The sequence below is a fragment of the Gracilinanus agilis genome, chromosome 3 (genome assembly GCF_016433145.1).
Source record: "Gracilinanus agilis isolate LMUSP501 chromosome 3, AgileGrace, whole genome shotgun sequence".
Taxonomy (NCBI): Eukaryota; Metazoa; Chordata; class Mammalia; order Didelphimorphia; family Didelphidae; genus Gracilinanus; species Gracilinanus agilis.
This window is the reverse complement of record NC_058132.1, coordinates 140,430,912-140,446,971: the sequence shown is the minus strand read 5'-3', so window position 1 is coordinate 140,446,971 and position 16,060 is coordinate 140,430,912. Positions and strand designations below refer to the sequence as shown.

Here is a 16,060-nt window from a genome sequence, read left to right as displayed (position 1 = left end):
GTTAAGTGACTTGCTCGGGGTCACACAGGTAGGAAGTGTCTGAGGCCAAATTTGAACCCAAGACGTACCATCTCCACACCTGGCTTTCTAGCCACTAAGTCATAGAGCTGTTCCTCCCATCCACTAATAAACACAATTAGGAGTTGTCCATATCTTAAGATAAAGATGTTTTCCTGAATGTATTTTTGTTAAAGAAAGGAGACAAATGCCACTATTAGGAGCAAGATGACTTTTATTTCCATCCTTAATGAAAATCACACCATTATTTAAGAACATTTGAAAAATCTTGAAATAATTTAAACTGAAGGCACAGAAGAACAAACAAAAATATCAGATCTTAAGGGGGGAAATACTCCAATGATGAGAATAAATTATGAACAAGTTTCCTTCACCAAACATCATTTTGACCAAAAGCTATATATAGCCTCTTGAAATTATATCTACTACTGTGCAAACCAGTTTATACGTTTTGTGATAAAAAAAAAATGCTGAAAAAAGACTCTTTTTTAAAGGTACTAAAATTCTACATTTACCTAGTTCACCTGCAGCACTTTACATCTGGTGAAGCTTAAGTCATGATACTGGCTGGTAACCACTCCCCCAAGAGATGACCTATTTTTATAAAATGTTTAAAAAATGCAAAGTACATTACAAAATTCTATTTTGGGGAGCAGGAGGAAACTTGTTGCATGTCAAATAGAATATCAAAGTATTTCACTATCAGATCGCTTCAAAAGCCAATAGTCATGCAACAGTAATATACTGTATGGAAGGACATTCCACTGTCTCTTAGATGTTTATTGACCAGGGCCACTATAGGGATAAATGAGATAATGGCAATCATTGCAGCTTTCTTTATCTGGGTTTTAACAGATTACAAAAAAAAGTTATTACAAAAGTAACTAGAATAATCAGTGGCATGCTACAGAGAACTTCTACCCAGCTATGCAATTGCTAAAGCGTGAAAATAGGATTCATGCTTCACGATGTAGTGTATTAATTTTGAAATACATTCTCTGATAATTAATACCATTCATTACAATACAGAGGTCATTTGTAAATTAGTTCAGATTCTGAACTAGGTTTCTAATTGAAACTCTTTTTCAAGTATGTATAACGTTAACAATGTACAGGGTTTATTCCAACTCAGCACACCATTTTATATATTTCTTCAAAGGATAACTGTGCTGTATAAATGAAAACAAAACAAAAAACTTAATTGTAAATTTATAGTAAGTTTAAAAAAATGAGTGAATGAAATAGTCTCTGGTTCAATATTTGATCAAAAAATTTTAACCACAAAAAAATTCATAACAAGTCAGGTACATAGCCAATCTCTCTGGACTTTTAGTTATTAAAGAATGAGGGAAAAAACTTACTCAAGATTCAATGAGAATAAAATGAAATGGTCTCTCTCTCACTTAACTGTGCCATATGCTTTCATAATAATGTAGTTTTCTTTTTAAGAAAACTGGGTTTAATTACTTAACTCACAAAAATGTTTCTTCGGAAGATTACTGATAACTAATATAAACTCTAGAAATGATTATAGCAAAAATGTTTTCATCAAAATTTTCCTATGTAATAAATCATTTTTTTAGGGAAAGTACCTACTAAAGGCAGTATTTTTTGTTTTTGTTTTTTTACTTTTTAACCTACTAAAGGTTTTTTTTTTTTACTTAAATGCAACTTCTACAAGCAACTAACCTATACTTATTTTCTAATTTCTTTTTCACTATTGAGCATAATATTCCCTACTTATTTTTTACTATTCCAAATATTGCACATTATAAAACCCTCTAGTATTATTAGGCCTGTGCCTTCTTCATTCTGAACACCAACAGACTGAAGTAGAAATAAGCGGGACTAGAACCCACTTAATAAGACAGGGCCTTTGAAATGTTGGCACCAATGAAATTAGAATTGATGTTAGCCAAAATTAAAATTACATCTCTTCACAATACTGATTCTGATAAATGACAGAGCATCTATATTTTGGTAAGCATGACTGATGTGAGTCTTCTCCATAAAGAAGGATAAATAGCTTATATCTTACAATTTAATTTTAAAAACAGCAAAGAAAAACCACAAATCACATGACTCGAATGGTTCTGTCCAAGTCTGAGAAGATTTCATTCATAATAATAGGCCCCATCCTAAACACTTGACAGTGAATTTTTAGAAAACAAACCTTAAGTTCAGTGGAACTAGTGCCTTAAAACTGAAAGACAAAAATGGTAAGGTGGAGTAAAATTCTTTTAATTAAAATTTTTAAAAATGAACACAATCCAAATTAGCAGTTTTGGGCCTTGTTCATCACCAGCTATGTTAGTGACTTAGAAAAAAAAAATCACAAATACAAAAGAAAGTTTTTCTTTAACAATTCTTGAGAACAGAAGAGAACTGAAGTAAAACTTTATGTCACAAATCTATACAAGACTTCCAGGCCAACAGATAACTGTCAGAGTAACCTTGTTCCTTTGTTCCTTCAGCATGGGAACGAGTGCTGAATGGCTCATGCCCAGAGTAGACAGCCCATTCACAGCAATAATCATGTCACCACACCTGGACAAAAACAAAGCATACCCAATGTTACCAACAGGTTTTTAACATTGGACATTACTAGACAATCATTCCGTCTATTCTTCTGTAAGGAAAAGCTACAATGACATGTCTTGGTTGGATTGTTAAAAAAACCAAATAACTCATTGATGAACATAAAGGGCTTGCTTACCACAGATCAGGCATTGTGTTAATATATTGTGGGAGATACCAAGATAAATAAGAGATTCTGCTTATTTTAAGAGCCATCTAGAATTTTTACTAGTCTTGCTAGTTTTATTGTATTCATTATGTCAAAATAGATTTGAGTGTAGAACTTAGACCAGGAAGACCTGGGTTCAAATCCTAGCTATGCTCCTCAGTGTGTGTCATTGGGCAAGTTTCAGCCTCTTGGAGTTTAGTTTCTCATGTGCAAAATAAGGGAGAAGTTGGATTGATTAGATGACTCCTCAGGTCCCTTCCAGCTCTAAATCTAGAATCCTGTCATCTTATTACAAATAGAACCTAGTGAACAACATCTGAGAGACCTAAAGCTGACAGGTGGCAGTGATCAAGATTGAGGAGTCTGTGCTAAAGGATTATTAAAGAGAAATACAGAAAATCTAAAGTAAAACTGCAAGATTTAGCTGCTAATACTGTCCTGTTTCTACAAGGTAATTTTTTGAACATTTACACGAGTTATGTAATTTTATATAGACCTAAAGAGTTGATTCTGAATGAATCACTTGGTTTTGTAAGAAAATATAAATGGTATTGTGTAAATAACTTTAAATACAAGTATGGATTATTGTATAATATATGTGGTAATATTTTAGACTTTGTACTCTATCTAAAACATTTCGGCACCATCTCTTCCTACTGCTGACAAGTGTGTTTCCAAGGAAAGGAAAATAATTTTAATCTAATTGAAATAAAATCCTATTGGGGAGTAAACCTGCTGCTACTTCTAAGTTTTCAGAGGAAAAGGTGATCATTTCTTCTTGATAAGACTAATCTCTTTACTTGTATCCTTGAATTCATCATTGATGGGACTTTGTTCCAATCAGTCATCCCATATCTCTTTTGCATCTTCAATCTTATCCAAGACCTCTTTTAGCTCCTTTCTCTCCAACTATATAGTTTCCAACATCTTAAAAAAATGAATATAAAAAATTCTTGAGGCAATTTGGAATTATGCCCAAAGGGCTTTAAAAGAATAACACATGCCCTTTGATCCAGCAATGACACTACTAGGTTTATATTCCAAAGAGATAAAAAAAAATTGGGAAAGGATCTATTTGTACAAAAATATTTATAGCTGCACTTTTTGTGGTGGCAAAAAATTGGAAAATGAGGGGATGCTCCTCAATCAGGAAATGGCTGAACAAATTGTGGTATATGATGGTGAAGGAGTAACTATTGTGCTATAAGGAATGATCAGTCAATGGATTTCTTTAAGAACTGGAACAACTAAGGGCATTTTTTGCATGCTGCACCCCTCCGCCCAGTAGCCGAATGCCAGCACTTCCTCCATCCACTGTCTGAGGTAATTCAGGGGGCTCACAGGTAGTTTGAAGGTGCCATGTGACCTTTAAAATGTTCACCCATGATGATCTATGTCAACTGAATACTGTCCATAGAAGTGAATTATAATATTAGTCTTGTTTATCATTTCCTAGCAATATTTAGCTGTCAGTAGTATCATTTTATAAAAGAGCAAAATCATTTATCAAGCATCTTGTTCACTATTTTAAGTTATTTTTACAAAGATAGCTGCTACTAAAAATGTAAGGCATCAGGAACTAACTAAAATTCATCACTATCTCCCCTGCATGACAGTGTGCTAAAGGATAATTTCCTGCCTCCCCATAACTGTTGGTTCTGACTAAGAACAATGAGGAAGCCCTTGACAGCTGGGTGTGCCTAGCCAATCAAGGTGCTCAAATCTGATTGTTAGCACTCAGCTAAAGTGCTTTCCTCCATTGTAACAAGACCTACTTCAGTCTAGTTCCTTGGACTAAAAAAATGTGGCTATAAGTAACTGAATCCAGATTCTATCAACTTAAATGTTAACAAAACACATTAAATCTTTACTAGAATATTTAAAGATCTACAACCAGTTTCTGGACTCACTTTAATCTTCCATCATAGTAAGCTGGGGTTCCAAGGACAATTGTTTTAATGAAAAAAGGTTGATTTGTGTGGTTTTCTTCATACCCGCCAACAATGCTAAAGCCCCAACTTCCTAAGTTGCTTCTTCGTAGAACAACATCATGGAAGCTATGAAGAACACTGTTAAAAATGATACAGGGAACAAAAATTAAGTTGATAATGAGGTTAAAAAATTTTCATAACAATTTACTGGTAGGTTTTTATATGACCTACAATTCCCCATATAGTTCTCTCCTTTCCCTCACCAGAAAGTCACAATAAAGAATACTTTTAAATAAGTACATTGCATAATTTTTGTTATACCATTATATATTACACTTGAAACTTATGAAAAGAAAAGGTACTCTAGTAAATATCCAGTGCCACCTCCCATCCCCTGCCAAAGATTATAGATACAAAAGTTTTTTTTGTCACTTAAATTGGTACAATGTGTTCTCAACAAGCCACTTCTAATAATCTTTTAAGTGATTTTTAAATAAAAATTTGAATAAAAACTTCTGTGAAGAGCTCTAGCAAAGACCATCTCTAAACTAGTTAGTTAAAATGAAATTATATTTGGAGAGCTGGTCCCAGTGTAAAAAACTCAAATGAAGAAAATACAACATAATTATTAAATTCAAGCGTTCCACTTTAATTTTTCAGGAGTGATTTTTCTACATAAATTCTTTCCGTCAACCCAATAACAAAGATGTCCCAATTGCCACATTTGGGGGTTGGGAGGAGGGAATGGGAAATAAGTTCAGAAGGAAAAGAATCATTAGAATATTTTCTGCTTTTACATCATCACATATAAGACTTTAGAATTCTGTTGTAGATTTCCAAAATGTTGCTCAAGAAAAGAGGAAATCCCACATGTTCTTCCATTAATGTAATGTTAAAAAAAAATTATAGAATCACAGAATTTAAGAGTTGGGAGAGACCGTCACTGCTCCTCAATCCCCTATCCTCAAAAAAACAAAACAAAACAAAACACACACACACACAAAATCCACTCAAACAGCTTTTGCTTGAAAACCTCCTGAGTTGGAATCCAGCATCTCCCAAGGTAGTGAGTGCTTTCTACTTCTGGAGACTAACTCTTAGAAAATTTTTCCTGATAGCAAGCCTTCATTACAGCTTATATTCATTGATTTTAGTTCTGCTCTCTTTGACTAAAGAGAACATAATACCTGAAAACAGCTATTGTGTCCCTTGAGTTCTTCTCTTCTCAAGGCTAGAACAACCCCTTCCTTATAGTTGCTCCTCATAAGACCCGACTTGGGTCATCAACATCTCAGTTGATTCTTCTCTTGATGGTCTTCAGATGAACAATATTTATCCTAGACTGCTGTCCAGAACTGAGCATAATACTGCAACTGCGAGCTGATCATGGCCAAGATGGGAGACACATCTTATTCCCAAGATCTCTGCCTCTCTTAACAAAACTCAAGACCTCATTAACTTCTCTGGCAGTCACAACATACTGCTGACTCCTATTGAGCTTATATAAACCTCTTTATCTTTTTTTAAAAAGTCGAACTGTTATCTAAGCATGAATCACCATAGAGTGTACTTGGGAAGCTGATTTTTGGAAGGCTTTATATTCTCTAATGAATGTCTAAATCTTGTTGGATTCTGACTGTGTATCTCTGCTTTGGCTTTGTGTCATCTGCCAATCTAAGGAGCAGGTTATCACTGCTTTTATCAAAGTTCTTGATAAAAATGTTAAATAGCTCAGCTCTTTGGGGCTTTCTACTGAACATCTCTAGCCAACCTTACAGAGAATCACTGATGACTGTTCTCTTGTGTTGGCCATCCAATTCTATATCCAATTATATTATCCTCAAATCTACATCTCTCCATGTTTTCCACATAACAGCATGAAATAACTTTTAAAATGTTTTGCTAGAGTTGGCACAAACTTCAGCTACAGCATGCTCTTGATCTACTAGTTTAGTAACTGTCCAAAAAAAAAAAATAGTCTAGCCCAGTCTGTTCTTGATAAAGCCATTCTGACTCTTCATAATTATTGCTTTCCCCCCCTCCCCAGATGTTCATTAACCATCTCTTTAATGATTCATCCTAGAAACTGATGTCAAGTTTACTCGCCTATGTTTTGTAGATTATTTTCTCCCATTTTATGAAAATGTTGATAGGTGCCCTTTTCTATCTAGAATAAACCTACCAACACGTACTATAACCCACTGTGCTAGAAGGTAGAGATATAATTACAAAGCATGAAGCCATCTCTACTTTAAAGAGTTAAATTCTGATGGAGGAGGCAACAAACAACATATTATTTATATATTTATATGTGTATTTATCAATCTATGTGCGTGTGTATAGTTATACCTACAGATACATACATAAATATCTATATCTAGAACTACCTCACATTAAAACAAATATATACAAAGTAGTCAAATTCAAGATAGGTTAGGGAAGGAGATATTAGAATTTAGAAGGAAATCAGGTAAGATACATTTTCATGTATTTAAAGGAAGAGAGGGTCTTTCCAAGCTAGAGAAATAGAGGGAATGGGAGATAGACAGGCAGAGCAAATCATGACTTTTCAAATGTCTCATCTAGTTTTTTCAGTTACTCTTTTTGTGGCAGAGTGAATTTCATCTGGGCTAATGATCTGAATTAATACTAGGCAACTAGGTACTTGGGACTATCTTAAATAGCCTTGTGAACTACTTCCCCCTGTCATTTCCAGTGCAAAGGTTATTTTTCTTGCCAGAGAAAACAGAAGCAGACGATGCCTTGAGGGGTTCTGCTTCTTCTATGTGGTTAGCCATCCCCATTCCATCCATGCCCAGTTTTGGTTCTGTCTCTTCATTGATCTTTGCTTCCCCTCAAACAGATAAAACAAATCCATGCTGTTTTGTTATCATACTCTGCTTCCCTGGAAAACCTGAGCTCATTTACATTCTGGGCACCATTTTCCCAGGCCTATACATAAATGGGACAGTAAAGGAAGAAAGAGAAGACAGTTCTGAAGGTCACAGAAGCATTTATTTTTAGATGCCTTTGTTTTTTAAATGAAGTTGACAGTCCTAAGGTAGAGGTCCTTTTTCAAAAATATAATTATTTTATTTTCCCCCCAACACACACACATACATACAAATTTTAACATTTTTTTTCTAAAATTTTGAATTCTAAGTCCTCTCTCTCCATCCTCTCCCCACTTCCTGAGACAATAAGCAATTTGATATAGGTTATACATGTGTGGTCATACAAAACATATTTTCACATTGGTCATGCAGTAGAAGATGATAAAGGTCCTCTAAACTTCTGTTTTTAATGACCAAAAGGTGTTTCTTGATACTGATCTTTGATGTCAGGTTTTTATAGAATTGAGAACAGTTGTGATTACAAATACACAGACACACAAATAGTCTCTCCCAATGTCCAACAAATTCTAAGGAAAGATATGTGTAAAATGCTTTACAAAACAGGAAACTCTATAAGAATGTTGACTATTCTCATTCTCGATATCTTCTAGATAAGAAAGAAATGCACTGTACAATCAAGCCTTAAACTCAAAATACTCCTCTCCAACCAGAAAACAAGGGCATGGTAAAGTGTGAAATTGCTAACCAAATACTGAGACTGTTAGCAGATTAATATTTCATTAATAAGAGGTTGTACAGAGAGAGATTATGGAGAATTGAAAGAATTCCTACAAGACATGAATGACTCCCACACAATCTGTAAATGGAGTGGAAGAGCAGAGGGGAAGCACACAGGATTTGGTGAGGGGAAAAGTATTTCTCAATTACAAATGCTAATTCTCAAACTTCCCTATTTTTGCTAAAAGCACCACCCTCATTCTGGTCTCTCAAGTTCCTAATCCAAGCATTATTCTTAGTTCTTCCCATTCTTGCACTCTACAGAGCTAATCACAGTTGCCTTTTCTATCTTCAAAGATTTCTTCTATTTGACCGTTTCTCTCCACTCACATGGCTGCCATCTCAGGTCCATCACCTTTCCTTATTCAGCTCCCTGCATCAAATCTCTCAGTCAGAATCAAGGGGATTCCTGATGATCCCCAAGGTAAAGTTTCTGATCTCTGTGGGAAAAGGCATGGTAAGACTCTAGTCCAGGATTTCAGTGAAATGAGAAGTTGGAAGGAGCAGTGACTATAGCCAGGTAGTGATAGCAGCATATAGGAGGGACAAAAAGACCAAGGTCAGTGGGAGCAATGTAGTTACATCAATATTGGGCCAAGCAGCATTTAAGGGGTAAAATGTCCCTTTGGCATGTGTTTAGGTCACATGAGTTTCCTACATGTGTGCCTCTCTCCTTGTGAGCTATAGTCTGAAGAATACAGGATGCATAGCAATCTCCCAGGAAACCCAACCTGCAAGTACAAGTTGACAAAGTAGTCCAGAGGGTCAGAAAGACCACATATACACTAAAATGATTATAATAGCCCTTTCTGTAGAAATGAAGAACTGGAAACAAAGTAGACATTTATCAAATGGCTAAACAAATTGTGATATGTGAATGTAATAGAATACTACTTCACTGAAAGAAGTGATGAGTAGGAAGAATTCAGAGAAGCATAATATTTGACCTGATGCAGAATGAAGTTAGCAGAACCAGGAAGACAATATAAACAATGATTAAAACAAAATAAATGGAAAGAGCAGAAAACTCTTATGAAAGTTGTATAATTATAATCCCAAAGACTAGAAATGAAAGTGACTTTGTCAAGGTAGGGGATTATGTATCCTCAGATTTAGTTGATGTGTAGGTGAGTTTTGCTTTACTATACTGTTTATTTTCCTCTTTTCTTTTTTTGTTATAAGACATGGTTTGTTAAGTGGGAGAGATATATTTTGAAATGAATTTAAAACAATCTGATTTTTTCAAGAATTATAGTAAAAGGATGGCCCCATGTTCTAAGTTTTAAATGTCATATGCTATTTAAGTACTTTGAAGAAGGAATGAATTGTGCTTTTTCAATTAAAGAAAAAATACAATAATGCAACAAGCAACTAAAACAATTGGTACCTTGGAAGTCCAAGCCACATGATCCATGATGGTGACCAACTAGCATCATACTCATTTTCACTGATTGTACTGGGTTGCTCTTCATTAACCTGGGTCTGTTCTTCAACAATTTGGACTTCTAGTGCTTTGAGGGTCACAGCAGAGGAAGCAGCACTAGCTTTCAACACAGCAACTGCCTCACTATGACTTAAGTCAGTCAAGTCAATACCATTGATGTTTAGCAACACATCACCTGTTGAGAATTACAAACAAGAAAAAGCTTAGGTAACAGCCTAGGTTTACATGGCAATAAGGAGTTACCTAGAATTGATCACTGCAAATTATTTCCCATAAATTACATGTGAAAAGCCCATTTGTACTTCCTTGATATTCCTGAGCAACTGTGTTTATGTGACACAGATGGCAATAATGTTTATTCAAATGAGCAATATTACTGAAGGGTAATGCAAAAAACGATAGATAGTTCTAACATCCCCAAAATGATTTTGAGGGGGAAAAAGAGCAATAAGAATAATATTTATGTAACACACTTAGATGGGCATAGAAATAAATCTCTTACCCAACAGGGAAGTAGAGGAGGAAAAAGCAGAGAAAGGTAAAAAAAGGAAAAGCAGATTAAGGAAGTCAATGATAAGAAGCAAAACAGACTTCTGAAGAGGGACAAGGTATAAAGAAAGAAAGATAAACAGAAGAAAATAGGATAGAGGGAAATACAGTTAGTGATCATAACTAGGAAAGTGAGTGGCATGAACTCATCCCTGAAAAGGAAGTTGATAGATGCTAACAATATGTTGTTTATAAAAAACGCCTGAAATAAAAAGATACATATATAGTTATAATAAGGGGCTGGTGCAGAATCTATTAAACTTCAGCTGAGGTTAAAAAAAAGGCAGGGCTGGCAATCATGATCTCAAAGAAAACAAAAGCAAAAATAGGTCTAATTAAAGGAGATAATCAAAGAACATTTGATAAAAGGTACCAAAAGGTATCATAGATAATAAAGCAATATACAAAACTTTCATAGCAATTTTTCTGATAAAACTAAAAGAGTAAAATTTTTAAGAATAAGAGCCATTCCCAAATTGATAAGTAGTCAAAGGACATGACCAGGTAGTTTTCAAATGAAAGAAAACAAAGCTATCAATAGTCACATAAAAAATGCTATCACTACTGATTAGAGAAATCCAAATTAAGATACCATCTCACACCTATTATATGGGCTAAGATGACATAAAAAGTAAAGTGACATGTTGGAAGGGATATGGAAATAATAGGTTCACTAATGTACTGTTGGTAGAGCTACAAACTTGTCTAAATGTTCTGAGAACAATTTGTCCAAAGGGCTATAAAACTTTGCTCTCTCTACCACTTCTAGGTCTGTATCCCAAGAAAAAGGAAAAGGATCTATTTGTACAAGAATATTCACAGTAGCTATTTTTTTATGTTAGCAAAGAATTGTAAATTGAGGGGATGACCATCAATTTGGGAAGGACTAAATGAGGTTTGGTATATGATTGTGATGGAATACTACTTGGCTATAAAAATAATGAATAGGATAGTTTCAGAGAAAACTGGAATGACTTTTATGAACTGATACAGAGTGAGGTGAACAGAACCAGGAGAACATTGTACACAGTAACAGCAATACTGTAACCATGATTAATTGTTAAAGATTTAGTTACTTCGATCAAGACAATGATCCAAAGTGATTCCAGAGGGCTCAGGATGAAAAATGCTCTCCACTTAGAGAACTGATGAATTCTGAGTGCAGATTAAAGCATAATTTTTTTCATTTTATTTTTCTTTCCTTTCTTGTGTGACATGGCTAATAAGGAAATATATTTTGCAAAATTTCAAACATATAAATATTATTGCTTGCCTTCTCGATGGGTGGTTGAGGGGCTGGAAGGAGGGAGAGGATTTGGAAGCACAAAAAAAAAGATATTAAAACTAAATGATAAATTAAAACAACAACCATGGACTTAGTAGTGGTGTGGTCTTGAGTAATTAACTTCATCTCCATGGTCTTTAGTTCTTATATAATGTAAAAATGGAAGTTGGGGGAGGTAAGAGAGGGACCGGTTATTAATTTAAAGAAAGATGTTTTAAGTTTTTATTGCTATTTTTCTGCTTCTTATATCAGGATTCTATATATCCCTCTCCTTTTCTCCAAGAGACACCCAATATGTTAGCATTTTTTAGAGGAAAAATAACATTAGCACAACTGATTAATATACTGAAAAAGTCCAAAAACATGTGCAACATGTAACACTTGTGGATTTCCTAATTCCACAAGGAAGTAGGGTATGGCTGTTTCTCATCTCTTTATTCCAATCTCACTTGATCTTTTAAATTTTGTTACATTTAACTTTTGATGTGGAAGGTTGTTTTCTTTCTATTTACATTTTTGTAGTCACTGTATATATTATTTTGTTGGTTCTGCTGATTTCGCTGTGTATCAGTTTATGTAAATCTTTCCATGTTTCTCTGTTTTCATGCACCTACATTTCTTATATCACAGAGATATTCCATTTCACTCATATACCAAAAATTTTTCAGAATTTCCTCAGGGCATTAATTTTGTTTCTAATTCTTTGATATCATTTTTATTTCTGATATTAGTAGTTTTTATTTTTAAAAATCAAGGTAGATAATGGCTTATCTAATTTACTGTATATTTTTCCCCTTCAAAAAATCAGTTCCTAGGTATTAATACAATGGAGTTTTTTTCTGTCTCAGTTTTGATCATCTCTCCTTTGATATTTAGGATATCTATTTTAGCATTTAACTGATGCCTTTAATGTGTTGGTTTCTAAATTATATTTAGTTCCATGTCTAATTCATGGATCTGTTCTTTTTAAAAATTTTATTGATGAAAGTGCTCAGAGACATAAAACTTCCCCTAAGTACTGATTTGGCTGTATCCCAAAAGTTTTAGTATGGTGTCTTATTACTGTTACCCTTAATGAAATTATTTATGGCTTCTTTTACCCATTCATTTTTTAGGATTAAGTGGTCTAGTTTCCAATTAATTTTTAACATTTGCTTGAAAGATCCTTTGGGTAAAAAAAATATTTTGTTGCATTATCGACTATAAAAGGTATATTTAATAGTTCTGCCTTTTTTGCATTTTTTTTGCAATACTTTTGTACTTTAATAAGATGGTAAATTTTCATGAAGGTTATCATGCACAGCTAAGAATAGTTATACTCCCATTCCTAGCAACATTAACAAAAAGTCCATCCATTAAATTTAACATTTCTAAAATTCTATTCAAGTCTTTCATTTCTTTTTTGTTTAGATTCATCTAGCTCTGTGGGGATAAAGTGAGGTTCCCCTATTATTACAATTTTACTATTTATTTTCCATTTTCTACCAGCTACATTTTTAATTACATCTTCATTATACTTTTCTACCCTAGGAAATTCATCACAGGAAAATCTCAAGATTTTACAAGACAGAATCTGCCTGGTACTAACATCTCATCAGTAACCTCTGCCCCTCTGATTGGAGATTTTGACTGGAGAGCAGGGTCATGGGTCCTAGGACCTCTATTTAAGAAAGGAGTTTTACTCAGTCTTCTTCCATTTCCCACCAGCTACACTACTTTTAGACTTCTCCATCATGTCACTGTGCCAGACCCCTCCTCCCTACCTCAGCTTTCTTTTCTGTGCTATATTTCCTAATTAGGTTGTAAGCCTTGCCACCCTTCTAAAAACCTGTATTTGTACCCTGAGCACACAGTATAGTGTGTACACATTGTAGGTGCTTAATAAATCTTTATTAATTGACTAGTTCTCCCTGTAACTCATTTAATTTTTCCTTTAGGAATTTAGATACTATGCCATTTAGTACATCTATGTTTAGAAGTGATGAAAGACAGCACTCCAGTCTATTATTTTAACTGTATATTTTCCTATTTCAAGTTTGTTTTTTGTAAATAATATATTGATGGACTAGAGTTTCTAATCTATTCTGCTACCCTTTTCCTTTTTTTGGGTGTGTTCATCCCATTCACTCTCATAGTTATGATTTTTAATTGTGCATTTCCCTCCATCTTGATCTTATGCTTTTCCTTTACTTTGGATTCTGTCCTCATTAATGGATTTTAAAAATATTTTTACTGTATTAATAAAGAAACATCATAAGGCCCCTTTTTAAAGGAAAAAAAATCTGTTTTATTAAAGTTATAGAGTTCCTTAAAATCAAACTTTACCTCTCTTAATTCTGCCATCTCTTGCAAGGCAGCCATGCGGTGGCACACTGGTCACAAAAATTGGCAATTCACCACTCTTACTTCCTCTGCCGCCAGCCACTGTCATTCCAAGAGATTCATGTGGTTCTTTCTTCACAGTAATGTGCTTTTCTTGGCATGTAACACATTGGGAAAGATCCTATACAAAGAAGGAAAATGATCCATTAAATGATTTTTTAAAGTGAGAAAAAGAGGTTTTCTTTATATTAAAAATGACAATTTATATTCAATAATATGACTTTATTGTGGCATTTGCAAAGTCCTCTTTTTCTTCTCTTCCACTTGAGGGGAGCAAGTATTTAAGGATCAAATTTATTTACATAGTACTTTATATAAATGTTTTTAAAAACCATTTTGAACTCAAATTATAATTTCAATATTAAAAAAAGAGTAGAAAATGAGGATGGCATATGAAAATACGAAGCTATTAAATACAGTTTACTTTCCTTCTTTAAGTCTATAATAAATTCTGTTAAATTACTTTCAAAGCTGTCCTGCTCATATGTATATATTTATGAGCCTCAATCTGTTCTATTTAATGCAATAAAAAATACTGAGATGATCCTCTTTTCTTTTTTCCCTAATTGTAATGCCTTTTTCTACTTTGCAAATACTTGATTAAATATTAGAATTAGGTTTTTTTTTAAGTATTATAGAATTCATCTGTAAAACAACCTGGTCCTGACACCTTTTTGTTCAGAGTTCCTTCATGACTTGTTTAATTTCCTTTTCCGAAATTTAGTTACTTAAATTCACATAATTTCTTTAGTGGCTATTTTGTATTTTTGCAATCTGTTGTACATTTCATCTAAATCATGTAATTGGACAAAATAATTTCTGATAATTTCCTTAATTTCATTTTTATTGCTTATAAATTCTTTTTCATTATTGCTAATAAGCAGATTTTTGCTCTATTAGAAATCAGATTAGCTAATGCCAAATTTTTAGTTTTTAAAAAACAAAAAAATCTAATAATTTGCATCAATATGATAGTCTTTATCCTTTCCATTTTGTTAGTCCCTTTAATTTCCAAATTTTCTATTTGGTATTTATTTTTTTGTGTTTAAAATTTCTATTTTTTTAAAAAGGTATATGCCCAATTCATTGATCCATGCTTTCATTCTTGTTTCATAAATAGTTATCAGCTACTTTGATTAATTACACAGTTTTGTACAAATGACTTCACTAAATCTTGGCTGAAATATGACAGGGTATTAGGTTTTCTAATAAAAGAAATGTTGAAATTGAGGGAACTACACTGCCTCCATCTTGTGACTCAATTCTGGATCTGACTGTAAAGTTGACTAGCCATTTGAATCTACCTAACTCACATTAAAAACTGTTTTCTCACAGTTCTTTTATTGTTAATTTAAAAAGAAATAATAAATGAGAATTATTTAAAGAGATAAAGGCTACCTTTTTTTTATCTTTTCATACAAGATATATAACTTAAAAAAAATGATTCTGAAACCTCATTGTGGCAGGTGACCCCTTTGTTCTCTACAATCTATTTGGCCTTGAAGGCTTTTCACAATTTGGAAATATTTCCATCTAACTTCTGAGCTTATTTTACAAAACTTCTTCATGCACTCACTGTTCCAGCAAAACTGACACTGTTCCCTGTATGGGACATTCCGTCTTCCACCTGCCTACCTTTGTACAAGCTGTCTCTCTTGTCTACAATCCTCTCTCTACTCACCTACCTACTAGATCATAGAATTAACTAGAAGTCACCGTATAGGCCACCCAGATCAAATCCCTTATTTTACTAAGGAGAAAATGAGCCCAAAAGATTAAAAAAGGGCAAAGGCCAGTATTGAAATCAAGGTCCTCTGCCTTCAAATCCAAAGCTTTTCTTTCTACTTCCTACTTCCAAAAGGTCCTAGCTTCCTCTCAACTCACCTCAGTTGCCCTTCTACACTGAACTTTTCCTTAGCCATCAGATGAAAGTGTTCTTTTCCTGCCCCTAAATAATCAGTCTCTCTATCATAGTTATTCATCTGTATTTCCTCGATAGAATAAAAACCCCTAGAATATGAGATTGTTTTTTGTCTTTGTATTCTCAGCAACCAGGATAGTAACTTGTATCCA

At 33.7% G+C, this 16,060-nt stretch overlaps 1 protein-coding gene across 1 annotated transcript in view; it reads right to left on the bottom strand.

Annotated features, from left to right (window-relative positions):
* Nucleotides 1-214: 214 nt before the first annotated feature.
* The window catches only part of LNX2 (ligand of numb-protein X 2), a 36,741-nt gene continuing 20,895 nt past the window's right edge, over nt 215-16,060 (bottom strand). Inside the window, exons 6-9 of the mRNA XM_044668286.1 lie at nt 13,931-14,108; nt 9,715-9,946; nt 4,675-4,833; nt 215-2,565 (exon numbers count right to left, since the gene is read on the bottom strand). Of these exons, the coding sequence (XP_044524221.1) occupies nt 2,430-2,565; nt 4,675-4,833; nt 9,715-9,946; nt 13,931-14,108 (705 nt within the window). The 3' untranslated portion in view covers nt 215-2,429. The remainder of the gene's footprint in view (nt 2,566-4,674; nt 4,834-9,714; nt 9,947-13,930; nt 14,109-16,060) is intronic.